The sequence below is a fragment of the Argentina silus genome (genome assembly GCF_951799395.1).
Source record: "Argentina silus genome assembly, chromosome: 12".
NCBI lineage: Eukaryota > Metazoa > Chordata > Actinopteri > Argentiniformes > Argentinidae > Argentina > Argentina silus.
Window position 1 is genome coordinate 9,122,117 of NC_139666.1, and position 16,952 is coordinate 9,139,068.

Sequence of the window (16,952 nt, forward strand, 5' to 3'; positions counted from 1 at the left end):
ATTATAACTGTCTTTCACAGAGCAATAATTCACTGGCTGATCCAGTTAGTGCTGCTTCAGAATGCGTGTGCGAGCCGTCACATGCAGCAACTCCCTTTCATTTATTTAGCGTTGCCCAGGCAGTGGCTCGGTCTCCAGGGCTCTAAACTGGCAGGCCTGTCACTGTCTCTCTCTATTAGCTACAAGGATTGTGTTTGGTCAGCGCTTGCTTTAATCATGAGTGATGGAAAAATGTGTCTTACGTTTGCAAACAAATCTCTTTGTGTCTAACGATGTAACATTGAGGTAATGAGCAAGCATAGTCATTTTCAGAGAAATTCTCCCGACAAAGAGATCAAATTAGAGTTTTCATGTTGGCACATGGACTGGTTTGAACTCACTTTTGGTAGAGCTATTTCCGTTACAGGTCCACTTAGGTTGGAAATGCTTTAAATTAGCTAAACATGCGAACATGTCAAACCATATTTCAAAAGACATTTGTGATGAGTGAAGGTCGATGCTACACTGTTGTTACTTCCAATGTGGGTTGGATATGCTCTAAGCTTAACATATTGAGATATTTACAAAACGGATGGTAGACTGTATTGACTCACTGTAGGCACATCCGTACAGCTCCACTCTGAGTCCAACCCACCCACTGGGGTTCCAGTCCAGGGGGACGAAGCGCAGGAAGCGGGTTCTGATAGAGTGGGGGAGCTTGTGGTGGACGACACCATCAGCATTCATGTTCCCCAAGAACCTCTGGAGACACACCGGAGGGAGGAGGGGAGAAACACAGCACAGAAGAGGGGAGACAGACAGCAGGGAGGAGGGGAGATAGACAGCACGGAGGAGGAGAGAAAAACAGCACAGAGGAGGGGAGAAACACAACACAGAGGAGGGGAGACAGACAGGAGGGAGAAGGGGAGACAGACAAGACAGAGGAGGGGAGACAGACAAGACAGAGGAGGGGAGACAGACAGGAGGGAGAAGGGGAGACAGACAAGACAGAGGAGGGGAGACAGATAGAAGAGAGGAGGGGAGACAGACAGGAGGAAGGAGGGGAGACAGATAGAAGAGAGGAGGGGAGACAGATGGGAGAGAGGAGGGAAGACAGACAGGAGGGAGGAGGGGAGACAGACAGGAGAGAAGAGGGGAGAAACACAGCACAGACAGGAGAGAAGAGGGGAGACAGATAGGAGAGAGGAGGGGAGACAGACACGAAGATGGAGGGGAGACAGATAGGAGGGAGGAGGGGAGAAAAGTAAAGTGCACATTTATTGAAGATACTAATCACCATATTGATGTAAATTGGATCTACTACCATATTAGTCATAACTGAATATTCATAAATGCACTAAACTTTGTATGCAAACACAGATAACAATAAAATCAACGTAAACTAGTGCAATAATGTATCCTTTGTTCTCCAGACCAAGTAGGGAATACCGGTGTTCATTCTCAACAGGAGATGCTTGTTACTTGAATTAAACATAGCTAATTTAATAATTGTCTCTCCACCTTGCGTGTATATTAATACACATACACACACACACACACACACACACACACACACACACACACACACAACAACACCAAATGTGTTATGTTTTATACTGTTGTTTATCTAATTAAAATACTGCCACAATATGAAGCATAAAGAAAAAAAAATACATTTTCTATTTGCATAAAGTCCTTAGCATTCTGTTTGAATTGAAATGCCCTGAAAACCACCACTGTAGACCACATGATGCAATTTTAGTTTTTCCTTTTCTTTGGCCACAGCTAAGTGTCAGGTTTCACAATATTTTCTTTAGTTCTTTTTATAAGGCAGGATTTATCGGGATTAGGTAACACACTTCTCTTTTTTTCAGAGACACTGTGCATTTAGTAAAGCTTTTTCTCTCTAAAGCTCTGCATGCCTGTGAGACAAGAAAGCAAGAAGGGATTACTTTAAAGGTAATTTATAGTCATCTCATTTCTCGATATTAAGGTTACCTCTCTGTGTCCAACATATATCACAGTTCATTACAATCCTAGCAGTAGTATGCAAACACATGCCTTACCTAGAAAATAGGTATTCAAAAATACCTGGCACAATTACATTTTATGTGAGACTATAAAGGGAGCAATGATGCAACCTTAGTGAAACAAGTTCAGATGTGTTCTTTTATTAATGGTCCTGTACTGTATGTATATTTTATTTTATATTCTAAAATAGTGCTAAATGGCCATGATGAATCGGTAGCCATCAAGGGATGAGATGACATGATGAAGAATGTTTAATGAAGAGTGTTGTATTCGTCCAAACAAACCATTTTCTAATTGCTGGTGTCGGGCAGGACGCTGGCCTTTACGTGTTTATTTCACGTTTGGTTTGTTTACGAGGATAAGCACATATTTGGCGGCATTAGAAAACGCAGCAAACGCACGTGTTCAAATTTGTTTAAACAATGTGGATAACATTTTTTGTCGAGTAATCTTCACTCCATCCTTTGATCAATGCGTTGGGTACTGTATATGCCCGTCACTTTCCCTCATGCCCGTAGATATAAATAAGAGAGCTCTACAATGACTTACTGTACATTGATTCAACTGAAGTGTTATGCCAACATGTATGTATTTAAGTAGGCAAAGCTTAGTGGCAGAATATGTCCCTAGCAACCTCAAGAATCATGGTTCCGATCACATCAGTTATAAAAATATACATATATATACAGTATATTGATGTTTTCCCTATTGTATATCACATTGGTGCAACTGATGAAGATATTTTGGGGTCTTATGAATTGTTATGATAAATTGCATCTCGGCCTCCCTCTTAAACGTATACTTCAGTTTGGACAGAAATTGATGAGAGCTGGGGTGACCTTGGAAACACCATGCACAACAAGTGATTCAGAGGGGACCATGACCTCAAGCCTACAGGCAACTTATCTCAAACCCTTGTCATCTTGCATCAGGTCAGAACATCCCGAATGACTGATATATTTAGCGCCTTAAAGCCGTTACGCGTCCCATAGAGGTTCTTGTTATTCTGAATCGGAAAAACTTGCGACAATACATCCTCCCAATTACTGTGCCGTCATGAAACGGCAGTCTTAGGTTAGAACCCCGAGGGTGCATAAGACCTCCCACCGGAGCACAGGGCTCAGGTTAGTCACCGTCCACGTGAACAGCTCCTAACCCCACTGTGACTTCATTATTTCTATTTCTGTATCGACTGCTGAACGTTCTCTCTCCCTTCCCATTCATTAGGGCTCTTTACTCTTCCTCTCCTGTGATGAGGTCCCTCATGTCACTTGCATCAGATGAATGTACACAAAAGTGCATGCGCGCACACACAAACACACACACACACACACACTCTCTCACACTCTCACACACACAAACACAGACACACATACACTCTCTCACACTCTCTCACACACACACACACACACACACACACACACACACACACACACACACACACACACACACACACACACACACAGAGATGAATGTACACTTTCCCCCTGAGTGAACCTACACCACTAACATCACTGCTACTGTATACTAGTATGGTGTTGGTGGCAGCGCGCTAATCGATATGCACATGCATAGGATTAGACAACCATGAGGTTATTAGACTCGATATCGGATTAACATATGCTAAAAGCATCTGGAAAAAAAGAGGGGGAGGAGAGAAAGATGAATAAGAAATCACCCCTGGTAATTGCAGTAACACACTCTAAACCTCGGTTGTTCAAAGCAAAATACAGTAGGCCTATGCAAAAAGATGCTTTAGTAGGCTACAGTTTGGTCCTGTGAGCCAGGAGGCCTTGGCTCTGTATCAAACACTCTGAGTGCCATGGTTACAGGGCTTACAGAGGGAGGCTAAGACAGCCAAGCTCTCCCATGGGGAAACGCAACCACACTCCTTTCCAAAGTCTCTGATGTTCTGCTACACTTGCACATAGGCAAACATCAACGAATCTATTATTTACCCTGTTCAATGAGGGAGAAAACATAGAATAGCATCTGAGACAAACACATGGAAATAGAAAGGGAAACATCTATCACAACACATTTATGTTCAACCTCAACTGTGTTAGGTATGGCAAACTGGTGGTACAATCTGACAAAACAGTATTTGTTAAATAATGATCAGCCATTACTACTTCAGCCATTAGCCATTACTATTACCACTAGAAAGTGAAGGTGCTGTTTGCTAGAAAAGCAGGTGTTTTTATTTAAATTAACTTCTGTCAGAGTAAGCTTTAACGTTTGGCTTCCCAGAAAGAAAATCTCTTCTTTAGAGGGACACCCGCTGTCTTGATGATTATGTTCAGAATTAAGCACTATCCTCAATTCACCCCTGCACAAACTGCACGTGCCATCCTCACATTACCCCTGCAGAAATAATATTTACACACAGCAACGTGTAGACATAAATACTCAGACAGAAACATATTAACTAAACAAATAAAGCATAATTCTACTGAATCTTTGAAGGAATTAAGGCAGCCCATTTCGAGATAATGATCTAGATTGAACGCATTCAAAATTGGTTTTTAGCAAAATTGGAAATTCAATTCTACTGCTGCAATGCAGTCCTCTGGTGAAACAGACCAGACAATCCCTGTTTAGGAGAACTGGATGGTCCAGTAGAGGCATAAAATGTTGAGTTGTGACATGTAACGGTTATGGTTATACAGTAGCCCTGGAAAGGAGGGATGATATTATCATGTCTCCTGCATTATACATACAGGCCAGATGGTTTGGACAGGCAGGTGGAGACACAATTCCCTCAGCAGCAGCAGCTCTCAGACACAAGTTACACAACATGTGCTGTAGAGTAATTCCCTGAATGTATATACACTAGAAAATGTACTGTCATACAGCTGAAATACAGCAACAATAGCGATATATAGAAGCTGTAGAATAATCTTATTTCCAGACCGTTTAAGTTACCATTTAAATGAGTTGAACCATGTTTACGGCACATACAGTAAAGTCTGGAAATATTCTTACAGAAGTCATGAAGAGCATGATCTGTCTTATTTTTAAGAGTGCGGTAGAGTGTGGTATGACTCTGTCTCTTCTTCCCTCATTTGGAGTTTCAGATCACTTAAGCAACAACCACAGTGAGCCTTCAATTATAGACACACGGATCTCACCCGAGAACAGAATGGATTTGCTCTGCAGATCCGCAGGAGATCCATGACCAATTACACATTCAACACCCTCGACCTCTTTGCCTTTAACAGCTAAATGAGTCATAGTCCCTACATCAATTAGACCGGTAGAAAATCTCCATTGACCACCAGACCATGCTCTCTAAGCCACCCAATCTTCACATGGTAATAGACTCCATATTGATTACCTACTGTGGGCTTCCCAAGCCTCTATCTAATGGAAGACTAGAGGGTTGGAATTGAGGAATAAGGAGGATGGAGGGTGAACACATGACCTGACTTTTGGTCATGTGGTCAATCTGAGGTCATTAATGGCTTGAAGCAGCACTCAGAGCAGTTAACAATTATCTATAAAGGCTTTAAACAAATGTGAGACACACATTGTAAGGTAAATGATAGCCATAGAAAAACATCAGGTTTCTCCCACCCTGTTTGTTGAGAAAGAGCATGATCTGACAAATGGTCATGTGGTCAATCTGGGTAAATTGGAAGCTTGGAGCAGCACTCAGAGCAAATGTGAGGTCTATTTATCAAGACTCAAAACAAATAAATGTGAGACACATTGTAAGGTAAATGATCCATATGAAACAAGTGGTTAATGAATCCTACCCTGGAAGAGGCTCTGTGTGTCATCCACATTTGTATGCAGCAAGGCAAATGTTGCAGCTGCTCTGGCCTTTTACATTCTTTGATTCTGGGTCTTGGTGAAAATTACCAGCAGCATTTCAATGAATATAATTCTTTTTTTTTCAAAAAAGAAAAGAGGATGCCTTCTCTCTCTCTCCCCCCCCCCCTCTCTCTCTCTCTCTCTCTCTCTCTCTCACAGGAGAAAACAACTTTGTGAAAACTGCCTTGTGTCTACAGTACATCAAACGAATCACTGACACCTTTCAAGGAGAATTACGTGACGGTTGAACCTCTGAAACCTCCACAACACGGTAGGTTGAATGAGAGTGACATTCTCTGCATCTTATGAAGGACAATGTCCTTCATAAGATGTTTAAACTTATCCAGTTTAAACATGGTTACAATTATGATACTCAGTTCATGTCATTTATAAGAAGTGTTACCGAATTATTAAGTTCATGTCATTACTCTCGACACTTATAATCCATATTACGGTTGAATTCCACATTTAGATCCCCACACAAATTGATTGTGCTTTTATTCAAACTCCCATTGACGTCATTTAACCGCCCACAAAAATAAGCAGTTAAAAAGTCTGGCCTATACTCAGCTCCACAGGGTGCCACAGCCCATTATTTCCCAACTACACCGCTCCAAAATATTGGCCACACACATAATAATGTGTTCCAAGTAATAGGTTTCCATGTATCCAACAATGGCTTTTCATAATACACATGGCAAAATAACTCTCTTTTTTTCTTTTTCTTTTTCCCCTTCAAGAGAGACAAGGGACATGCATTTGCACACAAAGCAAAGCACATCTGAATAAAACCTTTTTTTTCCCTTGAAAGCTATCGTTGACATGACAATCAAAGACAGAGTGTCTAAAATGCATATCTCCAGGGCACGGAAAGACAGTAATAACTGGCGAGGTGAGCACTCAGAAAGTTTCTGCTCTCAGCACTTTTCAGTGGAGTGTCGAAAGATTCACCTGCTGTTAAGTGACAAGGGCTCGGAGATCACAAGGGATGAGAGTGTGGAGTGATATGTGTCAATGTCAAAACCACAAGGGTTTCGGCTTGTCAGCACAGACATGTCCACTACTCAAGATCTAATGGCCTCCCACAATATAATCCCCCTCCCGCAATGTACATCACTGCAATGCCTCTGCCTTTGCTTAGCTTGAAGTAAGTCAACATACAGTAATGAGACAGTTGTCTACATAGCACAAACTAATGGAAATTACTGCTGGTACATCGTCAACAACATTTCAGACATGGAGTATGCTGAAGAAGTAGCAAAATAAAAGGAAGAGGCTAGTTTCATTTATCTATGTCTTTTTCCTATTCACAGCATCTGTTTTGATTAAACAATGATGAGAGGGTTATTTCTCCTCTTAGGTAGGACTTTTGATTATCCATCAATGTGTGTGTTTCCTAACGCTTTGCATTCACGTACGTGTACAGCTATCTCAGACACACAGCGACAAAAATCACATTCATGAATCGTTTACATGGACACCGATTTGCGTGTCAAAGAGTGCAAGGACAAGATGTAATGAACACGATTGCTTGGTTTCGTATGGGGATCTAGTTGCCTTGAATTTCAACACAGATACAAAAGCCTCCTCCTGTTAGGATTTCAAATAACATAAAAGAAACGTCTGACTTTAAAACATCTCCATCATCCACCTATCCCTCCCTTATGGTATCGCTATGAAGAAAGTAGGAACAGGCTTGAAAGAGCAGCTTAAAAACTCCTCTTATCCTGGCGGGCAAAGATAGAGCTCGAGCGCTGAGTCACATGTTCCTTTCAACCGGATGTCTTACTTAGCAGTGTCGTTCTCACATCGACGCTTTTAGTCTGATTCAGATCTACCTCTGCTAACCTTAACACCACAGTCAGCAGTTAACTCCTTCTATGGTGCCACTCTGAGCTGTCAGCTATAGGAAGCTAACTCTGTCCCTGAAGGCACCTGTCTCTGAAACATCAAGATCTTTTTGTGAAGTTTGCTAAAGTACAGCCTGCAATTGCATGTACAGTATCCAGTCAGGTATAACAGTACAGTATAACAGTCTACAGTAGTAGACAAAGCATTCCCTGATGGCAGTGTACACAAATACACTATATTTAAACTCACCCCTACCCCGTCCTCCTGTCTGTACTGCTTCCAGGCTCGGCCTGCGTCGCTGTAGAGCAGCAGGAAGCCGCTGGTCCAGTCTGAGCTGTCGTAGCGCCCCTGTGTGGCCACGGCCGTCACCTCCATCCTGTCCCTGAGGTCCACCTGCAGCCACGGCTGTCTGTCTGTCACCAGGGGGGACCAGCCTCCTGCCCCTGGAGGGACACCAGAGAGAGGGGATACACCATAACATATTGAATCAAAGTGACTTACAGTAAAGTGAGTCCGTACATTATTTATACACTATATACTGTATGTATACTGTGTAGTGGTCCCAGCACCAGCGGGAATACATCCCATGATCCAAGCGCTGCTCCATGCTCTACCAACTGAATCTCACAGGACCACATCTTGTGGTAGGGAGGTTCAGAGAGTCAGACATATGTTCAGACACAGTGACCTGCATAATGTAGGTGTGCAGTAACTCAGCATGATCATCATAACCATGCACACACACGCACGCACCCCAAACAGATGGCAGACAGCAATTTCAGAGAAATATATATTTTTTTTTAAGCCCAGTCAGTGCCGAGAATATAGAGTGTCAGGGAGAGTGTGTGATTGTGTCTGGTCCTTATTGTTGGGTCTACCTGTGGTGCAGTGAGTCTGCTATCATATAGAGCCAGTGAAGATTGATAGGTTGAGGTTGGTTCAACATTGGGTTTATCAACTCAAACAGCTCCACTGACCATAAGTGTTTATGTATGCTGTAGAATGTTCTAGCCAATGTTTCTCATTGAAATATATGAATGTGGTATGGCTGGTATGAGTCCTTGCTGTATAATCATGCAGTAGGCACTTATCTGTTTTTACTTTTGTTAGAAAATCTCTCAAAAACAGGTCAATATATATCGGAGGCTTTTTAATGTTGACTTTTTAGATTTTTAACTTTTCTCTCGACTAGAGAAGTCTATTTGCCTTGAGAGACTAGACGAAAACATTGACAGTGAAAAAACGTTTTTTCTACTCTCCAGTCATTGCCCTTTTTCATTATTGCATTCAACCCGAGGGGGATTACTTCAACTGTGATCCATTGATTTATTATTTTTAGTATTTTTCAGTGATTTCAGTGTCTCTATCTTTTAAAAAGCAGAGAGAGAAATGAAACAAAAACAATATTTTTTGATTCCCTTCTGGCATTAAGTGTTCCGCTACACACACAGAACAGTCTCACTAAGATATGGGCCCAGACTTGATAACCCTTAGCCTGTTGACTCCGCCTGCAAGATAAACTCAATTCAAGAAGCAGAGAACTAGGCATGCTGAACACAGAGGATTAATGGCCTACAACATTGAGATACTGTTAGGTTCTTCAGCATGGCTGTATTGACGTGGACAATTGCACTGGATAGCCTTGAATCAAGCCTAACACTAACCCTGACCCTAACCCTGACCCTAACCCTGACCCTAACCTTAACCCATCTCTGTCTCGGTTGTTATGCTGTCCTTCATTATCTTTTGATAAACACTGCTTATGTCTGTAAATGTTATTTTGAATTACATTCTTTTTATTAAGATTTGCCAGAGTATGCTATGAATTCAGGGGGCACGATTAAACTGGTTGGAGATAATTGTAATTTATTGTATGTTCCATAAAGATGTGTTTAAGCCCCACGGGTAGCCAGATATCAAGCTGAAGAAACAGGTTAGCTCTGGCACAAAGGTTAATTGCAATCACTCTGGGCTGTGAGGGGTACAACGTCATGGCAGTAGATGAATGCAGAATATCCTAAGTCTATGTTGTTGTTAAAAACCTACTTATAAAATAAAACATTGTAGTTTTCAACTATGGCTTGTGAATAGAGTACATAGGACATTTAGGTTATTTTGGGTTTGTCAATACCATGACAGTTTCTCATTTGAATGAGTGTGTAGAACTCTGTCTATGTTTAGCCATCAGAATGCAGATGGTTGACTCCAACTGAAACAGCTGGCAATTAATCTAACGACGGTTTGCAACCATAGAATCAAATGACAACAATTATTGTTTACTATCCATCCATCAAATCATTTAAGGCTGTGCGTGGGTAATCAATGATGATTAAGCCGGAATGTTTTTTGTTGTTGTTTTTTTAATTCGAAAAGTCTGAACCAAAAGCAGAGTCTCTATCCTTCTACTCACCATCTCTTCCATTGAGCTTGGCGAAGTGAGGGGCGTTCCCGCCAGAGGATTGAGTGGAGCTCTGTAACGAGGCCTGGGGTAGCGTGGAGACCAAAGGGCCCTCACAGTTATCTACAAGGGGAGATGAAGAGAACAGAACAATCATCAGCTTAACATGGCTGTTTGGATTCATTCTGAAGAGTTACAGTAGGAGCCTGCATGTGCATTTCACATACAGAACAAGTCAGTGCATCAATCTTAGCATGTTTGATCTCAGTGGGTGATTGATGATATCCAAGTGGGGTTCAATGCCCCCAATATCTGACAAATGGCCTGCTACTGTATGGAGACAAACGTGAAAACCAACTCATTAAATCCTGATGACAGCGGACACAAAAGACGGAAAAGACAAATGGTTTGAAGAAGGGGATAATGCTGCATTTCAAAGTCACGCACAGGATGATGAAATATGATTTCTTGTAACCTTTTTGTCCTTTTTTTATCAGTCGCTGCTGTTCTGTGTGGAGTGGGAGATGTGAATAATTACTAGGTTTATAATCAGTCATATTTGGCATGGGTGATGGAGCACCACAGCGGCTGTTCATTTTTCCATTGTTATAGTCCTTGAGACAAGACTGAAAGGAAATGGAAGGCCTTTTTAAAAGCCAAGTCATTTGAGATAATCAGTCACACACAACCGCACACACACACACGTGCGCACACACACACCGCACACACACGTGCGCACGCACGCCCGCACGCATGCCCGCACGCACGCACGCACGCACGCACGCACACACGCACGCAAGCACACACAGACAGTACACAAAACACAAATACACCCACACAATTACATTATGTTTTAGATTGTCCCTGTGGGGTCTTGTTTCTTTGAGGGTTGGTTGTGCAGAACCAGAGCCCTTCAAATGACCCACACACAATCACATGGGGAGCGTTTGTAGTGATGTGTACTGGTCCGAAGGGGATACGTGTCTCTTTAATCTCCCATTGTTGCTACAGAGTCATTTTCAGTTCAGAGGAAATCAACAAGCAATTGTCCTCCTTGTAAACGGATGAAAGGCCACAAGTCGTTTTTCTTCTTTGTTTGCTCTGCTGGCTTTCTTGTCTTAACTCTTAAATTTGACACATTTATTTATCTATTTAGAATAGTGTCAAGAAAAACCCCAGGGAAAATCCATTAGTGTTGTGCAGTTTTCAATTGTGGCTTCAGAGTCTCTGTGCTGAGTTCTATGGCTTCAAGGCTGCTAGACTTTTATCAGGCATCCCGACTGCATATCACTCTTCCACTCTCACATCTTTCTTTGGTTTGTGTCTCTCTCTCTCCCACATTCTCTCTATTCCTCTCAACCCGATTCTATTACGGCCGTTATTGTCGTTTCATTACGCTGCGTCACGAGTCAGTCGTAACTCTAGCAATGTGATACTATAACCTGAAGGCGATATCCTATCGCAAGGACACAGCATTGTTCCTGGTCAAACCATGTGGTCTGAAAAAAAATAACTTCCAGCTCTACTGTTGCAGAAGGTATGTGGTCCCAAAACAAATCTCCCAGCCCTACGATTGCACATTAGCAAAGCCTTGAGAGAGCCCATCTGTGTTTGAATGCCAGATGACATGAGCAACAGCTCCACAGAGAGGGATTGCGTATCTCATACATCATCTTGTTTTCATATATTCTGCCTCCCTGTTTCATGCTTGCTGATCATGCTTCCCTCTCCCAACCTCCACCCCCCTCTCCGTTTTTCCGCCTGTCTCTCTCCCTGTCTCTCTTGTTCCTTGTTCTCATTAGAGAGAGAGAGACTTCCTCCTCTCATCTCCTCCATGCTGTTATTACAAGGGACAGGTTCCTCCCTCGTCAGCTGGATGAGACAGTGGCCCAGACTGCCGAGTCTGGGACCTGTCACTGACCCCCCCCAACCCGCACGTGCACACACACACACACACACACACACACACACACACACACACACACACATATACTCCTCTACCCTTTCTGACAGCCCTGCCTGAGTCCCATAGGGCTGCAGGTGAGCTGTGGAGTTCCTGACACCCACTCAGCAAGGGATGGGTATTTTATACACTCACCTCAGCTTCACCCCTGTATGCATTATTACTGACTTATCTAACGTCTAATAGCATGTGACGGGCAGATGAGTACTGTACTCACACAGTATGAACCCCCAGGTGGCAACTCATTGGATTTTCCTATGGTTGCTGTAACCGGCCTGGTTAAAGAGCGTGGAAGAGACCGGGCCATTGCAGTTAGCGCGTCTGCCGTCCCCAGAGGATGGGGTTTCAGTTTCCCAGCGTAAAGCTGATTATTCAGGCTAATTAACCTTTCAAAATGTGCTCAATGAGTCTGACATCAAAAAAGATGGCTTGAGGTTTTATGAATCGATTCCCACCGACGCCACGGCGAGAGTGACAGCTGGAGGAAGAGGCTGGTGATGATGAAAGGATGGAGAAAGGGCAGGAGGTGGAGAGGTGCCCGCAGCATGCAGGCGGCCTGTGGAGGCCCCCTTGTTATCTCCCAGTGTGTGTGTTTCCGTTAAACATCAGAGTGAAAAAGACTTCAGAGAGCGAGAGAGTTAACTCCCAAAGTAGGCTTTACATTTTGTTAGAAAAAGAAAAGGGGGAAAAAAAGGTTGAAGGATGTGCCGTTTGGATTCTAAGCTGCAAGGCGGTGGTGACCAGGGAATTATGATACCCAACATTAATCTCACCATGAGGGCCTTTAAGTACCTAAAGGAATGGACAGCAAGAAGGCTGAAATCCACTCAGAATCATACAGGGCTGTTGAATCACCAAGCTATGTCCCTTAGTCTAGACTGACATGGTTTTGTGAGGAAGAAACATGACACATCATCCTTTAGATCACACAGAACACAAGATTTGTTTTGTGAAAAAAAAGAAAAAAAAAAGCTTTTCAAAACTGAGGTGCATGTCCCTTTCCTCTCTCCAAAGTTATATACAGTTAGTTGAAAGACATCTAGTACTTTCCCTACCTTGTCCTTTTGTTCTCACACACTGTCCTTGGTGATGGTCATATTTGCAATAAGCCTCAAGGTTTTTTGTCAACGGTATTGGACTGCTTTGGAAAGCAAGGAGAGCCTTGAGTGCAATTCAATAGACTCTGCATATTGATCTGCATATTATTGTGCTGTAAGTTGTCAGACCATGGCTTTGGTTAGTATCTCTCTCTCTCTCTCGCTCTCTCTCTCTCTCTCTCTCTCTCTCTCTCTCTCTGCACATACACACTCTCTCTCTCTCTCTAGTGCTCTCTCACAGGTTTATTGTTATAATAAAAGTGAGTTATTGTTGCCACTTCAGAGGTGCCAGGCTTTGTCATGCAAAGTAATTAAAGCTACAACACCTGCCAAATGTTCAGAGTATGCCAGAAAGCTGCTCAACTGTTATCCATGCATTGCCTCATAACATTGTCAAAACATATTTTGAAACTCAAATTATCCCTCAAATAATTGCAACTCATGAAATTCAATAGATTGTAAGTTCAATTCTATGCATGGTTAAAGAAACTATAACCTTGTTGAGACCGGTTCAGAAAGCCTGGGGAAATCACTTGCAGAAAGTCGCTAGAAAGGGGTGGAAATGCATTTGAAATGAGTGAGCCAGCTCAACATGTTATACCAATCAAATACCCTGCTTTGGCAGTTCCGAAAAAGCACAATTCAGTGCTCAATGCACATAACAACAACCGACCATTTTATGGGCATGTGGGGAGGGTTATCGGAATGTAACATCCAATGAACGAGAGCATTCTCCCATCGCTCCGTCCAGTTCAATCCAAGCCAGATCGGCTAATCTAAAATGATCCGGATCTCTGAACGAGACGTGAGAACAACGTGACTTGGAGGCATGGGAACACGAGACAGAGAAAGAGAGAAAATGTATGTAGAAATACATTGCCATGTACCAGTTACAGTGGGCCTACTGGGAACTAATTCATTGTCACTTCAGGTTTCATTATGACAGATGGTCAAAAGGGAAAGTGAAAGTAAATCTACCACCATCTTCTCTCAACTGTGACCTTCACTGCAGCCCAGGCCAGGAATATGGCCGTCATCTCTGTCCAATCTAATATTGTGCTGTACTCCGGGGGAGCATAAAGACCTATACCACACCAAATAGGCTTTCTAGAGCAATACTGTAATAACTCAGGTCAAGGTTGTCTCCACAGCTACCGTGAACTCTGCCTGTAGCCCGAGCCATATGGCCCAAATACTGTATCCTACAACATGACATCATGACTCTGATATTATGAGTGTTGGAACTGCTCTGACAACGCATTGTAAAATGTGCATTGTGTGTAATGTCCTGCTGCATCGCTTTCTGTTGGAGCGTGTACAGTATCACATTCTCATTTCTGTTGCGCTGCAGTACTGTAATGTTTGAAATGGAAATATGTCTGACTTTGTGATGTTCATCATCGGCAGGAGGTCTCTCTTCTAATTTGGAATGTGTCCATGTTTGACAGGCGGCATTCACGACTGCAGCTCTCTGTTGGTGAGAGGACACAGCGATGGACTGACCCAGGGCACAGCGTGGCTCTGCACTGGCGGGCACACGGCAGACCATCAGCCATGTCATAAACGAGGACTTAGTTTGGCGGGGTGCTGGGGTGGGGGGGGTGGGGTGCGGGGTGGGGGGTGCTTGTCTCTGTCTCTCAAGGTCTTGGCCCAATCGAACAAAGACATTTAAATCAATGAGCGGCTAAATGAAATCATACTACAGTATATCTAAAGCCATTAAATCCTAAGATTGATTTTCGCTGCTGCTTCTACAAATTGCCCACAGGCTTTCATTAGCCTATTACCTGGTTTCTGAGGCATGAAAATCAGCGAGGGATTAACACCTGAAGAAGGATGGAAAGAGTCGTCCTTGTTAAACTTGCTCATTTAGCCTCTTCAAACAGGACTTACTGTTACTATCAATTATCTCAGCTGTTCAATAGCAAGGACATTGCTGTTGGATCCAAAGCAACTTGCATGTGTGTAACCACACACACACACACACACACACACACACACACGCACGCACACACACACGCACACGCACACGCGCACACGCACACGCACACGCACGTTTTATATTTATGGCATTTAGCAGATGCCTTTATCCAAAGCGACTTACAACAAATACATTTGTAAGTAAACAAATCACGTATCCATCAGTCATCATAATAAAAAGTAATCCATGCTAGGACCAGGGGCTATTGGCAGTCACAATGCTAGAAGAAGGAAGAATTACTTCTATTTTTCTTTCTTTTTTTACACACACACACACACACACACACACACACACACACACACACACACACACACACACACACACACACACACACACACACACTTGGCCAAAAAACGTAATCCAGCAGTGTGCAGGAGGAGTGATCTGAGCATGTCGGCCTCATCTTCCACTGATCCAGCCCTGCCGGCCTGCAGGCACAATAAGAGCAGTGAGTTGGGGAGGAGCTCCTTCACTTACTGCACCATTCTCCTTTGTTGTCGTCAATGATCTCTGCATGAGTGTGTGGCTTTTAAAGGGTATCTGAGGACATAATAACAACTGGCAACAGCTTGATTACAATTATCACTGTACCCACCCCCCCCCCCCACAAACACACACACACACTCACTCTCACTCTCACAGTCTCTCTCTCTCCCGCCTATCTCTCTCCCCCCCCCCTCTCGCTCCTCCTCTCTCTCTCTCTCCCCCCTCTCTCCCCCCCTCTCTCTCTCCTCCTCTCTCTCTCTCTCTCTCTCCCACTCTCTCTCACTCTCCCCCACTGTCTCTCACTCCCCCCCCCCACCCCCCTCTCTCTCTCTCTCTCCCCCCTCTCTCCACCAGTGAGTAATCCATCCTCTCTGTGTGAGTGGCATTTTGGTTTTGGATGCCGTCCACTCCATGTTGGAGCTGTGCTGGTAACATCTAACATCTGTAGTGACTAATGACTGCTCGTCTGGTAGACAGCAACAACGGCAGGCTGGAATCCGAGTCAATAAGCCAGTCAAAAAGCCTGTTTCTGGGCCCGCCGAATCTCATCTGACCTGATTTGACTGCACTCAGATCGCTCGCCAGCAGATGTCTCTAACGCTGAGTGGATCAAGCAAGAACCAAATGCGGACGGGCTGAAAGATATCTGCCAATGAGCATTACGTAAAATATACATCTTCAACACAAGTGCCAATGTGCTCTGGAAGGATTGGATGTGCTGTCAACTCTCCTTCCTCTCCTTTATTCTGCTGTAGGCTGCAGGCGCTGTGTGTGCTGGCTGTTTGCATTCCTTCCTTCCTTATTTCACTCTCTGCCCCTTCATCTCTCTCCATCTGTTTTCCTCCCCTTCGAGACGCAAACAGAAAAAGCTATTACATCTTTGCATCAACATCACAGGAGAGGTGAGACATTGAGTGATGTGGGGCCGCTGTGTCATCCCAGATGCATAATATTTGACTTTTAAATCATTATCTGTCTCTGACAAAGAGACATCCACAGATAAATTTGTTATCGTATATATCCCTGTGACTAACGGCTCTGATTATATGTTTCCAGGCCGTTGGTGTCAACAATTTGTTACCAGGATGAACACACACACACACACACACACACACACACACACACACACACACACACACACACACACACACAGCACTGACTGCAAAATGCACAACGTTTCAGAGTACATGGTTAAACACAACTCTAGGTCCCACCCCTGTGCCTTAAAAGTCACCGGGGCAGAAACAGAAGACAGGACGGCGGCTGCAGCGGTGACTCAGCTCCAGCTCCGGTCGGTGGTCGCATAATTACATTTCCCTGCAGTCAGCACATTAAGTCTTCCACCGGTGG

General features: G+C 43.6%; 1 protein-coding gene across 1 annotated transcript in view; it reads right to left on the reverse strand.

Moving 5' to 3' along the window:
• The window catches only part of LOC310812879 (contactin-associated protein-like 5), a gene marked incomplete at its 3' end in the record, with an annotated part of 49,736 nt that overhangs the window by 25,210 nt on the left and 7,574 nt on the right, over positions 1–16,952 (reverse strand). Inside the window, exons 2-4 of the mRNA XM_083681617.1 lie at positions 10,088–10,198; positions 7,927–8,120; positions 594–741 (exon numbers count right to left, since the gene is read on the reverse strand). Coding sequence (XP_083537743.1) covers positions 594–741; positions 7,927–8,120; positions 10,088–10,198 — 453 coding nt within the window. The remainder of the gene's footprint in view (positions 1–593; positions 742–7,926; positions 8,121–10,087; positions 10,199–16,952) is intronic.